Source organism: Schistocerca nitens, chromosome 9, assembly GCF_023898315.1.
Source record: "Schistocerca nitens isolate TAMUIC-IGC-003100 chromosome 9, iqSchNite1.1, whole genome shotgun sequence".
In the NCBI taxonomy this organism is placed as follows: domain Eukaryota; kingdom Metazoa; phylum Arthropoda; class Insecta; order Orthoptera; family Acrididae; genus Schistocerca; species Schistocerca nitens.
In genome coordinates, this window is record NC_064622.1 from 298,016,341 (window position 1) to 298,038,051 (window position 21,711).

At 39.2% G+C, this 21,711-nt stretch overlaps 1 protein-coding gene across 1 annotated transcript in view; it reads left to right on the plus strand.

Moving 5' to 3' along the window:
• Window positions 1-21,711, plus strand: part of LOC126204436 (uncharacterized) — a 384,821-nt gene that overhangs the window by 310,992 nt on the left and 52,118 nt on the right. Inside the window, exons 25-30 of the mRNA XM_049938825.1 lie at window positions 2,744-2,952; window positions 3,272-3,454; window positions 17,266-17,414; window positions 19,550-19,688; window positions 20,106-20,285; window positions 21,080-21,213. Of these exons, the coding sequence (XP_049794782.1) occupies window positions 2,744-2,952; window positions 3,272-3,454; window positions 17,266-17,414; window positions 19,550-19,688; window positions 20,106-20,285; window positions 21,080-21,213 (994 nt within the window). The remainder of the gene's footprint in view (window positions 1-2,743; window positions 2,953-3,271; window positions 3,455-17,265; window positions 17,415-19,549; window positions 19,689-20,105; window positions 20,286-21,079; window positions 21,214-21,711) is intronic.

Below are 21,711 nucleotides of genomic sequence, written 5' to 3' on the forward strand. Positions count from 1 at the left end.
ATAAGTAAGGAGAGGAATCTGAACAACGGATTGCCTCGAGGATCAGTTCTCTCACCATTGCTCTTCAATCTATATCTATCTGATCTACCTGACACTTTGTCCAGAAAATACTGCTATGCCAACGACCTGACTCTAGCCGTATGACACCAGGAAATGAAAACAGAAGAAATTCTAACAAATTACCTGACTGCAATAGATAATTACTTAAAAATCTCGAGACTCCAACCCAGTGTGAGTAAAACAGAAGTGTGTTGCTTCCACTTAAATAATTGGTTGGCGAACTTAAAACTGGAAGTCAGTTTCAGAGGCAGAATTCTTCATCATAATTGGAACACACAATATCTTAGTGTCATCTTGGACAATACACTATGCTTCAAACAATACCTTCTTAACTTATCTGAAAAGTTGAGGACTCGAAACAACATCCTCCATAAGGTATGCGGAACTACCTGAGGATCTTCAGGAACCACACTGCGATCTTCAGCTGTGGGCTTGGTGTACTCAAGTGCTGAGTATTGTGCACCTGTTTGGATGAACAGTCATCATACAAGGCTTGTTGACACCCAGCTGAATACGACAGTGTGCATAATATCTGGCGCAGTCAGATCTACTACAGTTTATTGGTTTCCACTGTTAACCGGTATAATACCTTCTGATCTACGCAGATGTACTGCCCTTATGAGAGAATTCCACAAGATCTCCAGGAATTCTAACCTACCTGTGCTTAGCGACCTGGCTTTTTTAAATCGTAAGAGACTGAAATCACGCCATCCAACTCTGTGTGATGGTGTTAACATGGTTGCTAAGGATTTCAGACCTCTTGAAGAATGGAAAAGTCGGTGGGAAGCAATGACAGATGTGCGCCTGCATAACATCTTCTCAGGTGCTAAACTTCCAAGTGGATTCGACTTACCGTGCAAGACCTGGACTACTCTCAACAGAATCCGTACCGGCCATGGTCAATGCAGGGATGCTCTCTTTAAGTGGAAGAAGTGGCCTAATCCAGCCTGTGACTGCGAGGCTCCATACCAGACTGTTCACCACATTGTCAGTGAATGCAGGATTCGAGCCTGTCACAGTGCTGAAGAGGACTTCCTGCTAGCAACTCCAGATGGAGTGCGCTGGATTGAAGGACTGGATATTCAGTTGTAAAGACAAACTTAAGTTTCTTGTGTGTCAATATGTAATTTAATTTTATAATATGTCTGTATTAGCCATATGCTAAATAAATAAAATATTAATATTCAGTTACTATATTTTATACAGTTAAGACAACTGTGTAACATTAAAAATTATGTTCAGAAAATGGTAGTTTTAAAAAATGATAGAGAAATACCTACCAGGTTCAGCTTTTAGTATTGCCAATAGGAACACCTAAAATTAAAAACACTATGTCAAATTTTCAGTGGCATATGAAACCTTTACATATTTTAGATTGTTAGTTGTCAACAAAAAGCAGCATTACACTTAATGCTTTTTAGTGCTGATGATGGTATCACCAGAAGGGACTGGAGCACAATGACAGTATTATTTCTGTTGGAAAAAAACTGTTCTTTTTTTCCTTTTTTGACCCCGTCATTTCTTTCAATTTTGTCATTCCTTACCGCTTCAAAATTCATTGACCTTCGTTCCGTGTTTGCAACTAAATGACAGGCAGTTTGTTTTTTACCATATGCATTTTGCTTCTTCTATTTACGGAGAATTTTCAGTGGCCTGTAATACAGATTTGCTTTATATATAATAAATTCATTATGTAATAATTAAAAATATGTTACTATGTAGAGTTTTCTCATGTTATTCGCTAATTTTTCGGGTTAGAAATAACTTTTGCAGCACAGGTTTTCCAATGTTAAATTATCGTTTGGTGTTGCTTAAGATTTCCAATGTTGTTAGCTCATGTGTGTTTACTTGGTCCCCATACTCCAGATGGCCAGTTTGTGGTGTTTTTCCACGGACATGTATTGTAACACTTCACTTGCACTTGGCATTGTGTGTTGAATGTGTTCATGTTTAACATTTCAGTTTGTTATTGTTTTAGTGGCTTGAGTTACTCCTTACACTAATTTGATCATTAATTACTTTCTTTTTAATTACAAGGGCTCTTTGTACATGAAAGTTTTCCTATAATGTCGGGAGTCATCTGTTGCAATTACTCACCCTAATAATTTTCATGTCCTGATCCATGTTGGATGGTTCATGTCCACATTTTATTATGTGTTCAGCAAAGGTAAAGGCATAGACAAACACAAGTTAGATAAACACAGTGACAATTGGCAGCACTGCACATTCTAAACACAAACATGGTCGATATGTAATGACTTGTGCAAGTGAAGTGTTGTAGTACATGTGGGTGAAAAAATATCGGAAATCAGCCGTCTGGAGTATGGGGACTGGGTAAACACATCTCCAGGACTACAACATGGGCTAGCAACATTGAAAATCATGAGGTACACCAACCAATAATTTAACCTCTCAAAACTTGGGCTGCAAAAGTTATTTGTAACCCGAAAAATGAAAACAAGAGAATAATGTGAGAACAGATAACATAGTAATGTACTTGTTGCTACTACATAATGCATATATAAACAAAGATGTATTATAACCCATGAAAATGCTTCATAAATGAAAGAAGTGAAACATTTGTGGTAAAGAAACAAACTGCCATTCATTCAGTTGCAAAGACATTCCTCCATGAATGTTCTTTCTTTGTTTATTAATTTAAATGTCATCACTTGTGTTTCAGGATTTGATGTTGTTGTTGCCGCATTGCTTGGAGCTGATGAGTTTGGATTCAGCACAGCACCACTTATTGTTATGGGCTGCACAATGATGCGGAAATGTCATCTTAATACCTGTCCTGTTGGAATTGCAACTCAGGACCCTGTACTCCGCAAGAAGTTTGAAGGAAAACCAGAGCATGTCATCAACTATTTATTTATGCTTGCTGAAGAGGTATAATGTCACAAACTATTGTTCATTGTGTGTTACACCACATCATTCACAAAATTTTTAAAAAACATACGAACTTCATTACTAACAACAGTAAACTACATTATTGAAATAAATATTACTAATTTTCTAACATCGTGAATAATAACTGTACAAACAAATATTAAAAATGAAACTTATTATTATAGATTATTTATTTTTATATTTTGGTATCAGTTTCAAGATGATGTGTTAAATATTACTTCAGTAAGATAAGTTGGTTTCACTTTCCATACTTCTGCAGAAAAATCTGTATCTAATGTATCATTCTGCTTTATTTCAGATACGTGGTCACATGGCAAAGTTGGGCATAAGAAAATTTCAGGACCTGATTGGTCGTACAGATTTGTTGCGTGTTACTGATTCTGCAAATGCAAAGGCAAAGATGCTCAACTTTGGTTTGATTCTGAAGAATGCTTTACACATGCGTCCTGGTGTGAACATTGTAGCTGCTTCAGAAACACAAGTAAGTGCGTAAGTGCAACTCTAGTAGGTGTTACAAATTAAATATATCAGAGAGAGAGAGAGAGAGAGAGAGAGAGAGAGAGAGAGAGAGAGAATATTTAATAGTATTTTTGTTTTTGATAGTAAGGATGTGGTTACAAGTAGGCAGTATGGCATAATTATAGGTACAACACATACATATGGGCACTGACAACCTCACTGCTGAGCACCGAAAATCTCTACCACCCCTGACACACCCAGCAGCACACAAATGTTACACTAGGAAGAAAAATTGGATGGAAATTAAGTTACCTAAGCTCTCTGTCCTGTTCTTCAATAATGAAGACTGCATAATGCAGGGTGGTGCAGTTCAAACTGGCCTGCCTCCCCTTTGAATTGGAATGCAATATTACAACGTCTGAAGTAGAGCACACAGCTACAGAAATGGACAGTCTTTATGCGATAATCAATTGTTAGCATTCTTCTGTCAGAATTTCAGTTTATTTCATCAATGAAGTTAGACGTTTATCTTTGCATCTGAAAAGTGACTTTCTCGATAGAAGAAATAATTGAAATTGTGGAAGTAAATGTAAAAACAGGTTTGGTTAAAGAAACTTGCAAAATTTTTGGCTAAAGTGTCTGGATAGAGGATACCAACAAAGAGAGCAATATGGAGTCTGTATACAAACTGGCATAACTACAGATCTGTGAAAAATGTAAAACAACAAAGAATTCCTTCAGTCTGCACACCAGAAATTATTGCAGACATTCGCCGAAGAGTTAATCTGAACCCAAAGAAGTCTACAGGTGTATGTGAATAGGAGGGGTTGCCAGGAGATAATGAAAAGTCTTGATCCAAAACCATATTGTGTGACGGTTGTGCAGTGGTTACAGAAGGATGACAGTCAGAAATGTGTAGATTACTGCGGTTGGATTTATGCTAGACCCTTTGCATTACATCATGAGTGATGAAGCATGGTTACATTTTTCTGTTCATGTGAATTCACAGGACACAAGGTACTGAGTAATGGAGAAACCTAACATTGTGTGTCAGCAACCACATCCTGATGAAAAAATATGCATTTGGTGTGGCCAATATCTTTTGACAATATCGTCAACAAGATTAGATATATGGAAATTTTTTATACCTTTTGTGCTCAGCTCCTGAATCTGAAAGACAATGCTGCTTCTTCCAGCAAGATGGGGCAACATGCCACATGTCTAAGCTACCCCTGGAGTGAGTCCACGATGTCTTTACTGAGGAATGAACTTTCAGCACACATTTATGGCCACCATGTTTGCCGCATCTAACAGGATGTGATATTTTTTACCTGTGGGGATACTTGAAGAGTAAGATCCAAGAAACAAACCCACACACAATACAGGAACTATGAAACAGTGTCATCCATGAAGTTGCCGTCATCGATATCCGAACTTTACGCCAGATGTATCTGAATATGCTTGGATCAAACAGTGGAAAATCCAGGATGGAATGTAATGATATTGTGAAAAGAAAAGTTGCTATTCACCATATAGCAGAGATGCTGAGTCGCAGATAGCCACAACAAAAAGACTGTCACAAATATAACTTTGGGCCAGTAAGCTCTTCTTAAAAATTAGATGACACACACACATACACACTCATGCAAACGCAACTCACACACACGACTGCAGTCTCAGGTAACGCAGGTCATGCTGCAAGCAGCAGCACCAGTGCATGATGGGAGTGGTGACTGGGTGGGGATAATGAGGAGGCTGGGGTGGGGAGGAGGAGGGATAGTGGGGTAGGGGTGGCGGATAGTGACATGCTGTTGAGGAATGCGCAGGGACGAGGTGGAAAGAGGGTCGGGCAGTTAGTGCAGTTGGGAGGTTACACGGAGGGCAGCAGAGAGATGGTCGGGGGGTGGGGGGGTGGGGGGGGGGGTGTAGGGGGTTGGGGTGGGGTGGGGGGGGGCTGAGAGATAGCAGAAAAGGATAGAAGTAAAAGGAATGGGTGCAATGGAGGAATGGGGGCTTTGCAGTGCTGGAATGGGAACAGAGAAGGGGCTAGATGGGAGAGGATAATGACTGACTAAGGCTGAGGCCAGGAGGGTTATGGGAATGTAGAATATATTGCAGGGAAAGTTCCCATGTGCAAAATTCAGAAAAGCTAGTGTTGTTGGGAAGGATCCATATGGCACAGGCTGTGAAGCATTCATTGAAATGAAGGCTGTCATGTTTGGCAGCGTGCTCAGCAACAGGGTGGTCCACTTGTTTCCTGGCCACAGTTTGTTGGTGGACATTCATGCGGACAGACAGCTTGTTGGTTGTCATGCCCACATAGAATGCAGCACAGTGGTTGCAGCTTGGCTTGTAGATCACATGACTGGTTTCACAGGTAGCCCTGCCTTTGTTGGGGTAAGGGATGTTTGTGACTGGACTGGATTAGGTGGTGGTGGGAGGATGTATAGGACAGGTCTTGCATCTAGGCCTATTACAGGGGTATGAGCCATGATGTAAGGGGTTGGGAGCAGGGCTTGTGTAGGGATACATGAGTATATTGTGTAGGTTTGGTGGACAGTGGAATACCACTGTGGGAGGGGTGGGAAGGATGGTGGGCAGGACATTTCTCATTTCAGGGCATGACGAGAGGTAGTCAAAGCCCTGCTGGAGAGTATAATTCAGTTGCTCCAGCCCTGGGTGGTACTTATTTATGGGGGGAATGCTGTTCTGTGGCCAGACTGTTGGACTTTGTGAGGTGGTGGGAGACTCGATATAAGGCATGGGAGATTTGTTTGGGAGGAGAATTGTGGTTTGTGAAGGCTTCAGTGAGATCCTCAGTATGGTGAGTAGCAACTTCCCTTTTCACAATACTGAATATGTTTAGATATACTTAGCTGTGTATTAATGTTGCAGTGGGTCACTTTCAGCATCTTCTATAAATGTATTTTCACTGTATATTTCATTGTAAATAAATGGTAAGTCCATTTCAGTTCCTTGTTTCTGTAATTTCGCTGTGTTTCCTCTATACTTACGTTGTATACTTGTATCTGCGCCACCCTGTACTTTCTTTCATGAAAGTTCGGAATTCAACTTCTCCCATACAAAGATGATAAGGATGATATGGGGAGAAACTTTTATTAATACACGAATGTTTTTTTGGATTCATTAAGAGGCATTCAGTATATATGTTAAGCATTTATGTAAGTGAATCACAAGGAAACTAAACTGAAGTGTGAAATTAACGATCATCTGTCTGGTTTAGTAACAAATCTGGATATGACTTTCAGAATATTTGCCCATATCCACATATGCAAATGCCAGATTTCTTCTACAAGTAAGTTTTATACAACAATTTTAATGTCTCACAAATACAGTGTTTTCCCTAGTAAAGTCATTCAACAATTAATGTGAATTCCAGTTCATCATCAGGAATTAGACTGGGTCGTGTAACTAGGAAGGCAGTCACCTCAGTATATGCAGGGCCCGAGATGTTGGTGTTGGCGGTCGCGTGAGCTTGAGGTGTGCTTGCTGTGTGCTTCTCCCCCTACACACACACACACACACACACACACACACACACACAAATACGCTGGTTGAGCTAAACTTAAATAGTATATATGATCGTTTAATCAAGCAGTGACCTAATCTTGTTACGTTACACTGAATGTATTTATGTTGGTCAAAAGCGATCACTTCTATGCATGGGATTCCAAGGTGAAATCAATGAAAAATTTATTGTGCAACTGAAAAGCAACAAAACTGTGATCGTATAATCGCCATGTACCTTTACTCAAACATGCAAAAATAAAGATCAAGAAAATTACAGACACATCATTGTCTGATATCAAATATAATTCCCACAACCATGTAGTACCAATGTTGGTGAGTAATAAATATGCATGTTTACAGAAATGTCCTCAGTTACTTGAAATACACTGATGTGTTCACCCCATGCAACTTGCGAAATGTTATAAACAAATCAGCCCAAAACACATATATGCCAGCTGTCAAATTTGAATGTAGCACAGGCTACAATTCTCAACCAATCAGAACAAAGCATCTGTATGTTAGGATCATGCACATACCATACAGTGGTGGTTTGCAAATTTTTCTCATTTCAGAAAGTTATTCGTTTATTACATGAGAAATATATGAAATATATGAAGGTGACAAATGCACTGAATAAATGAGAGCATGTTTAAGTACCAATTTAAAAATAAGCAGAAAAACTGTAGAGAGGGGTGTGGAGCAAATGCTATGTTTATATAATGGTACTGTCACAGTGAGAGTGTCAACATCAGTCTCAAAATTACAATACTAAAAGTGGAACAACATTTTATTGAAAAGACAAAAAAGAGGAGTGTTTCCTAAGTAAGTACTACTTTGAAATAAAAAAAAAGTAGATGTTTCTTAGCAATTTTATTTCTACATGAAACCCTGTACTTTAATGTATTTTCCTACATAATTCTCACCAATATTAAGGCACTTATTGTGTCATACAACCAGCTTTCGAATACCATCCTTTTAGAAATATGCTGCCTGATTAGGCAACAGTTGCATAAAGGACATTACCTGACATTTGCAGAAAATAGTCATGTAACATCAAAATCGTAAAGCAACTGTCCTCTCTCACTTCTCCATCAACTTTCTGCACCACATCATCAGTAATAACTAAAGATTACGTACTTCGTTCCTCATCGTGGACATTTGTACAGCCATCTTTAAAAGCTCTTATCCATTTCCATACCATCCGATCACTTGTAATGTTTTCTCCATACACTTCACTGACCTGATGAATTTCAGTCACTTCCACACCCATAACTGTAAGAAAATGAGCCACAGCACATATTTCATAGTCAGAGGGAATCTCAATTGGAGGAAGCATTGAAAATGCAAACAAATGTAAACATGCTGAATACTGGTGGGAATTATGTAGAAAAGTAGATTAAAGTACAGGCTTTCAGGTAAAAATAAAATTGATAATAAAAGTCTACTTGTCTTAGTTTTGATTCAAAACAATACTTACTTGAAAGACATGCCTTGTATACAATTGTATTTAACAGTCACTTTGAAAAAGTCTCCACTGTGGCTGAACCATACTCCTCCATTGCTTCCATGAAACAGTTGCAGTTCAAAGAGTGATTGACTTGTTTTATTGGTATACACCAATTTGTGTCCATTGGACACTTGAAAACTGTCTTACTTCATACAGGAATAAAAGCACAGCATTCATTTCATGGTTGACTCAGAATTACTCATTATCTTGCTTCCATTCAAACTGATAAGGTGCACATATTAATTTAAGTATTTTATCCGTGTCTTTAAGAATGGAAAAACTAACCCACTGGTGTGGATCTTTTATAGCTGAGTTATACACAGATAAACTGAAACATTTATCATATTGTAATATTTGAATGTTGCTAAATATAATGAATAAAACAAATTAACAAAAAAAAAATTAATGTAGTCTCCTTGGAGCTACACTTCCACAATTTCCAACATATGCAGAATCTTTTGCCTGCCAATTACCGACAGTGGGGGAACTTATACCAGTGGCTCCTTCCACAAACTCTTAACCCATTTCCACAACGAATTTTCAACCTAGTAAAACAGTTTTACATGTTCTGTGACTACAGCAGAGTGTTTTGAAACTTCTTGGCAATTTAAAACTGTGTGCTATACCTGACTCAAATGTAGAATGTTGCCATACTTGGCCCATGGTCTTTAATATAAGAGTCATGACTCGTATCATAATTTCTGAAAGTACATCCACCACATCCTGTATATCACATTCAAATATTATTATATTAATGGATTCCTTACATTTTTTCTCTAGTAGTGGCCAATACTCTTGTCCACATGGGCTATATTCACATTTAAGTAGCACTGGTAGAAGAGGGAGAGAACTGTATCAATCAAAGTACAAAGTGACCCTGAATATAAGACGACCTCACCTTTTTTAACTGGCTCCTTGAGAAAACTTTATTTTTAATATATAGTGACTAATCAAAATTACAAACTTCCATTGTTGTAAGGGAGCTATGTAAAATGTTAATATGACACCTATTTTGAATTTAAGCGACTTATTGATTGTCAACATTTTGATAATACACGGAGACATAAATTAAACAAAAAGAAATTCCTTATATCAGTTTTTGTGTTCATTGCATTTTTTTTGTTTACGTAACCTGTTGTCTGTGGTATTGTCATTTTAATCATCATCATCATCATCATCATCATCATTCTAAAAGGGACAGCTGTGAAACTTAAATCTCTGTTGTCACAAATATTTGGCTGTTTCTTCCAAATATATTGTGATTTCTGAGATTGTAGTTACTGTGGGATCTTAGAACACAGCTACTTTTTTCTGTACACATTGTGAATTTCGCTTCTATACTGATGCGAGAATGTTAAAACTTCTCTTGCTTCCAAACATATCGTCTGCCGGCCACTCTCTCATTGTATGTGTAGGACCAGCAGCTGAGCATTGACAACATTGCTGCATACTCATGTAAATACACCACTGCCCCCCATCTAGATTTTCAGCGTCTCTTGCAGAAATGCATGCTACTGTTGAGTACTTGTCCAGTTTTAAAGTCAGTTCGATTCTGAGGGCAAATGGATTAAGGAAAATTGCAGTTTAAGCATGGTAGATGTTCATAAAAAGCCAATGTATGCAGTACATCCTCATGGTTGGCTGGACGATGAAATTTTTGCCTCTTCAACACCCTCCTTCCTGCACTTATGACAGTTTGCAGCCAAGCTGGGTCATTATTCCTCCTCCAACTTTCCTTAGCTAGTGCTGTGCTCAAGCAACAGTGAAACATTGATGGCAATATCTTCTAGGGTGCAGCTCATATGTAACAACAGCAACCAATATATAAATATGACTATTCAGTCCAATTTTTGAACTTTCCCATGTCCCGCAATCTAGTGGCGTCTGTTCATACTATCTCCACAATGGGTCTTTCAGCTGCAATTTATTCTTGCAACAACAATTACAGTCCATTTAATGTGATTTATTTCATTTGTTGGACATTTCATTCTGGACAAATATTCCTTCTTGGTTCATATGAATGTCGTCAACTTGTTTTAAAGCTGGTTAAAAGAATCCATAGCACTAGCACCACGAGTCAAATGTCGTGTGATTGTTCATGCAAGGTCAACACCGTATTGAGCACTTTGACATATCGAGAAATCTTGAGCCTATTCCAATGCAAATATTATTTAATATGGCTTACCATTTGGAACTGTTCAAAATAAATTTGTATGAAACTTAAACAGCCAAAGCTTTATCTGTAAATGTAAGGCGACCCCTATATCAATCTATTAAAAATAAAAATGTTGACCTTGGCAGCAATAGTGTAATATGAGAACATAAGAACACCTCATATTTTTCAAATGACAAATTTAGGGAAACTTGTTTTACAACTGGGTAAGTGTCCAATGAATTGCTGACTGATTTCGTGTGTTGAGTGTGTAATGTAACGTGTTCTGGAGCTCAGTAACAGCATGTATGATGAAGTGACAAGTTAAATTTAGGGACTTCATTTTTGCACTGTTGTGCAAATTTTTGCATCTGTCTTCACTGTATAATAGTGCCAACACCGTGAACAAATCAAAGAATACAGCCTAATTTGCCACGAATAACATGACTACCAAACGTACCTAAACTCTGCAGCCATTGTGAAGAATGTGGTATTTTCAGTTATGCTTGGCAGTGTAATGCCTGAATAAATTGAACCTGTGATTTGTCAGAGTAACAGACAGCAGTTTCTAGATATGTGTAAGAGATTTGCAGTGAATAATAAATTGTCTGTGTTCCAAATTTCAAAAGGGGGCCAAATTCCCCCACTTGCTCATCCTTGCGGATGACCATGAGTAGGACCCAAAGCCTGTTCTAAATGTTAGTAATGACATTTGTGTTGCACACATCAGGTTTAATAGTTGGAAGATATTGGTACTGCTTTAGTCTATAGGCCAATGGTGATAGCAGGGAGAAAAGGCAGAAGATGCATCTAGGCCATCCATAACCTTGTTACACTTAAACAATTAAGATTCATTGCTAGAAACAGATCATAGTACAAGGTATATCTGCATATTTCTGAGTAAGACTTAACACAGCATTTATTAAAGAATTTCAAAATATAAATCTGGTATCTTAAAATTTGTTTTAATGTCTTTTGAACGGTATACTCAGGAAAAGCTAAGCCTTTCATATCCTCATGCTCAATGCTGTAAAAATTATCACCACACTTTGTTTTATCAAAATATTTACAGATGACATTGTATAAACTTATTAGATCTGCAATTTGTCTTGTAGACTGTAGTATTTCATTTACAAAGCTGGTTTCATGCGGTAAAAACATGTTATAATCAAGAGCTGGCTCAAAGTCGATGATATTTTTGGATGGAAATTATGTGTAAGAATTCCTTAGACTTTCCTGTTCGATTACATATTTTCAGTTTCAACATAGTCGCTAGACAGTTAGAAAAACTTTTCCAAACAGTGGCACAGTTTAGTGAAGTGATATCACTCTATCTCAGAATCAGATACTTACCATTGAGCTAGACATTGTTTATCCTGCCCTACTGAATGTTACAAATATAGAGATAAAAACATACCATAGCAGTGAAAAAAAGTAGAAATATGTAGTTTTGTCATATCTGTACTTGCTTTTTCGAGCATATTTGTGAAACTAACTCAACTTCTCACAGTGTTTGAAGACACTACTGTCAAGTTATGTATTATGAAAGTCAGTCAGTTGTTGAAAAAGGTTCTCCCATCTTTGTTATATTTTAAAATTATTTTAATAGAACAGTCTAGATCACATGCAAATTGTGTATATTTCACTTGGTGACCAGTTTGGTCTTAAGACGATCACCCATTTTTTTTTTTTTAAACTCTGAACAAGACTTAGATATTATAAGCTGTCAAGGAATGAATAGAATCATATACGCAAAATAACATAAAATAGATGGTTGATATACCCTTGGTGACAGCAGGAGCCAGTGTTGTGGAGCAAGCCATTCTGAAGAGGAGAGTGGAACACTACTGAGTGGTGCTCAGTCACTCAAGATGATATAGCAAAAGCTCTGCCCACCATCTCCTGCATAACATCACCTCTAGCCAATAGTAGAGAGCATCCGACTGAGGCTGTGTCTTTGGCTGATAGCAGTGCATATTGACTAACATTTGTCTCTGTGGTAACCAGTTGGTGTCCAGCCAACAATCTTTGCCACACACATGTTGATAGCCAGTACCTGTAGTGGGCAGCATGTATTGAAATGAGACAGTGTCACTGGACGAGATGTTCTTCTCTGTTTAAAAAAGTTTATAATGTGCATCTTTTATGTGTATTCAAAATATCTCTAATTCTTTTTCCATGATTTTCCTATTACTTCAGCTTATGATAATATACATTTACAATCACTTTTCATAGATTATGGTAACAGCCCTCTACTGTTGGCTAATGGCAGCGTTATGCAGGAGATGCTGGGTGGAACTTTTGCTATAATACCATGATTGACTGACAAGGGGAGGCCGCCAATTGTGAAATTCAGATACGATTCATACTGAGCATAATAAAAGCTCATGGCCAGAGGTGTAATGTGGCAAAGCACCAAGATGCACTTCTCAGCCGTTGTCGAGAAAATCGACAGCTAAAATAAACCGTTGCTGTGAAATACTCTCTACGATTAATAATTTTCTACAGCATCGTGGCGCAGCGGTAAGCGCTCGGGTTCGTAATCCGAAGGTCGGCGGATCGAATCTCGCGCCATGCAACTTTTTTTTTAGTATTTGTTTTTTGTAATTCAAATGTGTGTATAAACACACACACACACACACACACACACACACACACACACATATATATATATATATATATATATATATATATATATATATATATATAGGGAAACATTCCACGTAGGAAAAATATATCTAAAAACAAAGATGATGTGACTTACCAAATGAAAGTGCTGGCAGGTCGACAGACACACAAACATACACACAAAATTCAAGCTTTCGCAACAAACTGTTGCCTCATCAGGAAAGAGGGAAGGAGAGGGAAAGACGAAAGGATGTGGGTTTTAAGGGAGCGGAAAGACTTACCTTAGGGGAAAAAAGGACGGGTATACACTCACACACACACACATATCCATCCACACATATACAAACACAAGCAGACATATTTCCAGCCTTGCGTCTCAATCCTTCTTAAGAAACCTTAATCCTACTCCCAACATCACCACTGCTGAAGCCCAGGCTATCCGTGATCTGAAGGCTGACTGGTCCATCGTCATTCTTCCGGCGGACAAGGGTTCCACGACCGTGGTACTTGATCGTCGGGAGTATGTGGCTGAGGGACTGCGTCAGCTTTCAGACAACACCACATACAAAGTTTGCCAAGGTAATCCCATTCCTGATGTCCAGGCGGAGCTTCAAGGAATCCTCAGAACCTTAGGCCCCCTACAAAACCTTTCACCTGACTCCATCAACCTCCTGACCCCACCGACACCCCGCACCCCTACCTTCTACCTTCTTCCTAAAATTCACAAACCCAATCATCCCGGCCGCCCCATTGTAGCTGTTTACCAAGCCCCCACAGAACGTATCTCTGCCTACGTAGATCAACACCTTCAACCCATTACATGCAGTCTCCCATCCTTCATCAAAGACACCAACCACTTTCTCGAACGCCTGGAATCCTTACCCAATCCGTTACCCCCAGAAACCATCCTTGTAACCATTGATGCCATTTCCTTATACACAAATATCCCGCATGTCCAGGGCCTCGCTGCGATGGAGCACTTCCTTTCACGCCGATCACTTGCCACCCTACCTAAAACCTCTTTCCTCATTACCTTAGCCAGCTTCATCCTGACCCACAACTTCTTCACTTTTGAAGACCAGACATACCAACAATTAAAGGGAACAGCCATGGGTACCAGGATGGCCCCCTCGTACGCCAACCTATTCATGGGTCGCTTAGAGGAAGCCTTCTTGGTTACCCAGGCCTGCCAACCCAAAGTTTGGTACAGATTTATTGATGACATCTTCATGATCTGGACTCACAGTGAAGAAGAACTCCAGAATTTCCTCTCCAACCTCAACTCCTTTGGTTCCATCACATTTACCTGGTCCTACTCCAAATCCCACGCCACTTTCCTTGATGTTGACCTCCACCTGTCCAATGGCCAGCTTCACACGTCCGTCCACATCAAACCCACCAACAAGCAACAGTACCTCCATTACGACAGCTGCCACCTATTCCACATCAAACGGTCCCTTCCCTACAGCCTAGGTCTTCGTGGCAAACGAATCTGCTCCAGTCCGGAATCCCTGAAGCATTACACCAACAACCTGACAACAGCTTTCGCATCCCGCAACTACCCTCCCGACCTGGTACAGAAGCAAATAACGAGAGCCACTTCCTCATCCTCTCAAACCCAGAACCTCCCACAGAAGAACCACAAAAGTGCCCCACTTGTGACAGGATACTTTCTGGGACTGGATCAGATTCTGAATGTGGCTCTCCAGCAGGGATACGCCTACCTCAAATCCTGCCCTGAAATGAGATCCATCCTTCATGAAATCCTCCCCACTCCACCAAGAGTGTCTTTCCGCCATCCACCTAACCTTCGTAACCTCTTAGTTCATCCCTATGAAATCCCCAAACCACCTTCCCTACCCTCTGGCTCCTACCCTTGTAACCGCCCCCGGTGTAAAACCTGTCCCATGCACCCTCCCACCACCACCTACTCCAGTCCTGTAACCCGGAAGGTGTACACAATCAAAGGCAGAGCCACGTGTGAAAGCACCCACGTGATCTACCAACTGACCTGCCTACACTGTGACGCATTCTATGTGGGAATGACCAGCAACAAACTGTCCATTCGCATGAATGGACACAGGCAGACAGTGTTTGTTGGTAATGAGGATCACCCTGTGGCTAAACATGCCTTGGTGCACGACCAGCACATCTTGGCACAGTGTTACACCGTCCGGGTTATCTGGATACTTCCCACTAACACCAACCTATCCGAACTCCGGAGATGGGAACTTGCTCTTCAATATATCCTCTCTTCCCGTTATCCGCCAGGCCTCAATCTCCGCTAATTTCAAGTTGCCGCCACTCACACCTCACCCGTCATTCAACAACATCTTTGCCTCTGCACTTCTGCCTCGACTGACATCTCTGCCCAAACTCTTTGTCTTTAAATATGTCTGCTTGTGTCTGTATATGTGTGTGTGTGTGTGTGTGTGTGTGCGCGCGAGTGTATACCCGTCCTTTTTTCCCCTAAGGTAAGTCTTTCCGCTCCCGGGATTGGAATGACTCCTTACCCTCTCCCTTAAAACCCACATCCTTTCGTCTTTCCCTCTCCTTCCCTCTTTCCTGATGAGGCAACAGTTTGTTGCGAAAGCTTGAATTTTGTGTGTATGTTTGTGTTTGTTTGTGTGTCTGTCGACCTGCCAGCACTTTCATTTGGTAAGTCACATCATCTTTGTTTTTAGATATATTTTTCCTACGTGGAATGTTTCCCTCTATTATAACTATATATATTTGAATTAAAAAAAAAATAATAATAATAATAATAAAATGTCGCATGGCGTGAGATTCGATCCGGCGACCTTCGGATTACGAACCCGAGCGCTTACCGCTGCACCACGATGCTGTAGGACATTGTTAATCATAGAGAGTATTTCACCGCAACGGTTTCTTCTAACTGTCGATTTTCTCGACAATGGCTGAAAAGTGCATCTTGGTGCTTTGCCACATTACACCTCTGGCCATGAGCTTTTATTATGCGCAGTATGAATCGAATCTGAATTTCACAATTGGCGGCCTCCCCTTGTGAGTTCAACTCAGCAGTGTTCCACATGCCTCTTCAGAGTGGTCTGCTCCATGCCAATGGCTCCTGCTGTCACCATGGGTATACCAGCCATTTATTTCTATTGTGTAACATCTGTGATTGTATTCATTCCTCGACAACTTTCAATATGTAGTACTCTTGTTTACAGAGTAAAAAAGAGTGGTCTGATGATGGTCTAATAAGAGATAGAAACCATTAATAAAGTGAAATATGAACATCTTACGTGTGATGTAGACTGTCTTGATGAAATAATTTTAACACAGTTTCACCAATCACTATTTTTTCCTAAGGAAAATGTCCAAAAATTTTTGTTTTATTTGCAGATGTAGTGTACTAAGATTGTTAACGGGACTTCACACACCATATTACAATTTGCTTCATTTTGGTACTGCCAAATGTTGGGGTTTAATATATGTGCAGTGTACATCTATCAGTCAACCTCCATACCTTGATTGGGTGGTAATGGATTGCTAAAAGTTCAGCAAGGATGCTGTGTTCATGTTCAAATGAGTGATTCACATAACATGGTTTATTCTTGCAGTAAGACATGTAGAGTTAGTTATACAATATAACAGCATTAACTGTCCGCCCCCGGTAGCTGAGTGGTCAGCGCGACAGACTGTCAATCCAAAGGGCCCGGGTTCGATTCCCGGCTGGGTCGGAGATTTTCTCCGCTCAGGGACTGGGTGTTGTGTCGTCCTAATCATTATCATTTCATCCCCATCAACATGCAAGTCGCCGAAGTGGCGTCAAATCGAAAGACTTGCACCAGGCGAACGGTCTACCCAACGGGAGGCCCTCGTCACACGACATTTCATTTCATTTCATTTCATTTTCACAGCATTAACTAACAGACTGGGGAAGTTTGCTTGGGCAGTTACTTCCGTGATTTTTTTGGGAAATCATAAGTAATTTTTAACTGCGTGTTCTTTAACTGTTTATGTATAACAGACAATTTCTGCTTCTCATTAGGATTTTGGACTGGAGAAAAGACTGGACAACAAACTGATTGAGGCAGCAGCTCCTGTATTGGCCGGTACTAAATCCAGTGTTGATATTGAGATGAACATATGCAATGAGGACCGTGCATTTGCTTCTACACTCAGCTACCAAATTTCAATGTAAGTATAATGGTGACTGCAATGTGATGGGGGCAAAAACAAAAGAAACAAACAAACAATCAAATGCAAAAGAACTTTGCAAACAGTTTTTTTTTTTTCTGTGGTGGTGATGGTGGTGGTCATAATAGTTGGAGGAAAAAGCATTATCGGTTTAATTTGTCCTGTGTTGAAACTTATATCATAAAAGCAGGTGGCCGCTTGTGCATTACTCTCATGCACATGAGTGAGAGAAATATAATGAAAATATGGAGAATGGATAGGCAAACATAATCGGAAGAAAATACATAAGAATGTTGTGCAATAACGGCTCTCAAAAATTATTCTCTGGACTGCTTCCTGGCTTGTACTTTATAAAGCTATGTAAATGTCTAAGTTAATACAGTATGCATGGAATTTGCCTGTATTGAGAAATGGATGGAAAATGTTTTTTTTTTTTTGGGGGGGGGGAGGGGGGATGTTCATCAGCTTTGTTATGAAATGCACATTGTGAACACTCTTATGGTGAAAACTCTGTTCATCCCCAAGACCCAGAAAACAGCAAATGCAGTCACACAGGTAGATGCCATGTTCCTTAACTTCCAGAAGGTGCACAGTATAGGTCTTCACTACTGTGTAATGAACACAATACAAGTGTGTGTAGTATCAGGCCCAATGTGTGATTGTAGTGAAGAGTTTCTAGCAAATGGAATGCAGCATGTTGTTCTCAACAGAGAGAAATCTTAAGTGATAAAAAATGTTACACGATCATTCCTTCCCACAATACGTACAAATGACATCGTAGATAACATCAGAAGTTCCATGAGGCTTTTCATGGATGATGCTGTTGTATGCAGAGTCGTCACAATGCAAGAAAACTGTAGCAGAATGCAGGAAGACCTGCAGAGGATCGACGCTTGGTGTAGATAGTGACAATTGAACTTCAACATAAGCAAATGTAATGCAATACATGTACATAGACAAAAAGACCCATTATTGTAGAATTACACAATTCTCGAATAATCACTGGAAGCAGTTACTTCCATAAAATATCTCCAGACACATCTTTGCTGGTCATTGGGACTTACTTCAAAGCAGGACAGATTGCTGAACACAATTTTGCACCTGTCAATGACATCAGAGGCTGAAGAAGTATCTGGAGACACCCCGGATGGTATATCAACCTGACTGTCGTCTGCTATGTGGCCTGACAGCCAGGAGTGATGGTCCAGGGTGCTATTTCTTTTCAAACCAGAACCCCTTTGGTTGTCATCTGTGGCATCCTTACAGTGCAGCACAGTTTTGTTACCATTTATGGCATCCCATCCTTGGCTTACATTTCAGTAAGATAATGCCCTCCCACATTCAGCAGGAGTTTCTGCTGCTTGCCTTTATGATTGCCAAACCCTACTTTGGCTAGCAAGGTCACTGGATCTCTCTCCAGTTGAGAACATTTGAAGCATTAGGGGCAGGACCCCCCAACCAGCTCATAATTTTGATGATCTAATGTGCCGATTGGACAGAATTTGACATTATATCTCTCAGGATGACATCCAAGAACTCCATCAATCAATGCCAAACTGAATAACTGCTTTCATAGGGGGCAAGAGGTGGATAAACAAGTTATCAACCTCCCCAGTTTGTGGAGCTCTTTCCCTGAAATAAGTCGTCCGGTTTTTTTGAAACTGTAATCGTTTATTTGTACATATATATCACATCTACCAATGCATAGCATTCACTGCTTCCATTACTCATCTGGTAGGACATAGTACAGCAAAACATTAACATATGTATCAGTAGGTCACACAGAATACTATAAAATAACATCCTGTTGTTTTTATTTTATCTGACGCACCTTTTCTTTGAAAGATACAGTGAATCTCAAGTGATAGAGTGAATCTCAACTGTGTGTTGTACCTCAGTGTTTTTGGGATTTCAAACCATAATAACATCTTTCTTTTAACTTTCAACTGATCCACTCCCCAGTTTCTAGTGACAGTGATGTATGAGGGACTTTACACTCCAACATTCCACATTACTTCTTTTCTCTCCCCCCCCCCCCCCTCCCCCCTTACACTCACTTTTCCTGTATTTTTATTTATGATAATGACTAGCTTTTAAATTTTTTTTCTCACATCACTGTTTTGTTTGTCTTGCAGGAAATTTGGAAATGAGGGACTTCCTGAACACAGCATAAATGTGAAGCTCAGAGGGTCAGCAGGCCAGAGCTTCTGTGCTTTCATGACAAAAGGAATTCATGTGACACTCGAAGGAGATGCTAATGATTATGTGGGCAAGGTAACAAAGGAAATCACAGTATATTGTGTTAAAATGACATGCAGAGCTTTGATGGATGAGTCTTGAAATATGAGGCTACGTAGATAGTATCCCACATAGTGTCTGCACTAATTTTTGTATTCTGAATTTAGATTTCTGATGGATACTAGTTTTTTATTTAAATGGTAGCCACTGTATTGTTTCCTAATCATTATGCTATTGAAACCTTGAACTTGTTTGAAAATGGTCCTAACTTACCCTGAAGGACAAATCATTTGTAAATTTTAAACTTTCTTCTTACACAGTGCATTTAAGAGAACTTTCAGTTCAGGAATTTAGTGCATTGCAGTAAGTTAGTATGAAATTAAACAATTTTAATATTTCAAGATTCAGAAATGATAATCCTAATCCTGATGTTATTTATTTCTTTCACAATAGGGTTTATCTGGTGGTGAAGTCGTCATCTTTCCTCCAAAGACTTCTCCATTCAAGTCAGAAGCTAATGTTATAGTGGGAAATGTTTGCTTGTATGGTGCTACAACTGGAAAGGCATTCTTTAGAGGAATAGCAGCTGAGCGCTTCTCAGTGCGTAATTCCGGAGCTGTCGCTGTTGTTGAGGTAGGAATAATGAGCTTAAGTGCTGTGAAGATTGTCTTTGGTTTAATTCTCCAAAAGGCACAGAGAATACATTGATATATAACATGGAAAAAACCTGTTTAATGATAGAATGTGCAGTCTGTCATAAAGTATGTTATTGAAAATGACATTTGGTTGTCATTCTATGCTGAAGATGAGAATCAGATCTGCTCCATTTTAGCACACACGTTCCAGCTGCTTCTTGTGCAGACATTGAAATTCTTGATGTGTCACATATTGGTCATATTTTATACTTTGTCTGTGGGTTCCAGATGATAAATGCAAGGATGTACTACCAGATGAAAAATACAAGGGTGTACAATATTCTGTCAGGATATCTTCAAAGAAAGGACCGTAAAAACTGAAATCTGTAGATCATGTAGCTTCAAACCAAATGGCTAATGGATTCCACAGTTACACTCTCAGATAGATTTTCTCATTTCCAATTGATGCCTTATAAAAGCTCTTTTTTTTACTTCAAGTTGAGCTGCCATTAAATTTCTTAAAGAAACTGACATGTTTAATTGCTTTAAAACAGAAACCATACATTGGTTATTTTACCTTATATCTTAGAAATAACATGGGAACTTTATTTTCTTATGTAACGAACTGTAATGACATTCTTAAACACTTCCATTGTAATGTTTAAAGACGCACACATTGCTTTCTGAAAGTTCATGTCTGAGACATTTGTATGCTGCTGTATTTCATTAATGAAATTAAGATAACAGTTTATTAAACATTGTCTCTAATGGTTAATTTGTGTATAACTACAGGGTGTTGGTGACCACGGTTGTGAGTATATGACGGGAGGCTGTGTTGTTATACTTGGTCTAACTGGTCGCAACTTTGCTGCTGGAATGTCTGGTGGAATAGCTTATGTTTTGGATGTTGATGGATCATTTAGGAGGTATGTGATCACAACTTTGTTTTTAATTTGTTACTGTTTATGTTTTGGGATTTAAGTGTAAATTCCACATCCATTAGGTAAAAAAATGGATGCTTTTGAGTAAATATATCCAGCTAGAAACTGATTGGAATGAAAATCTGTGTCCTGTGAGAGAATTTGGAAGGTAATTTCACTATTATAAAATGTAGGTCTGTATTTATATTAAAATGAAAGAATATAAACACTTAACTAGTTTTTTCAGTGTAAGATCTAAAATAACAACTCTCCGAACCATGCTGTACTTTAATAATCCTATTCTTTCACTTTTCCTAACTTGCTATGATTTCATAGTTGGCTGGAGGAATTCCTGTAGACAGTTTCCTTTGTGCTGCGAGATATGTTCAGGAAAAGCATTTGTGTAAATGATTACGTATGTAATGGCAGTTGAGATTGAGCTCTTTTTGTTGTTCCTCTCTTACACTTGAAAAGCTGTAATGTAGAATTTCAAGCCTCAGGTTT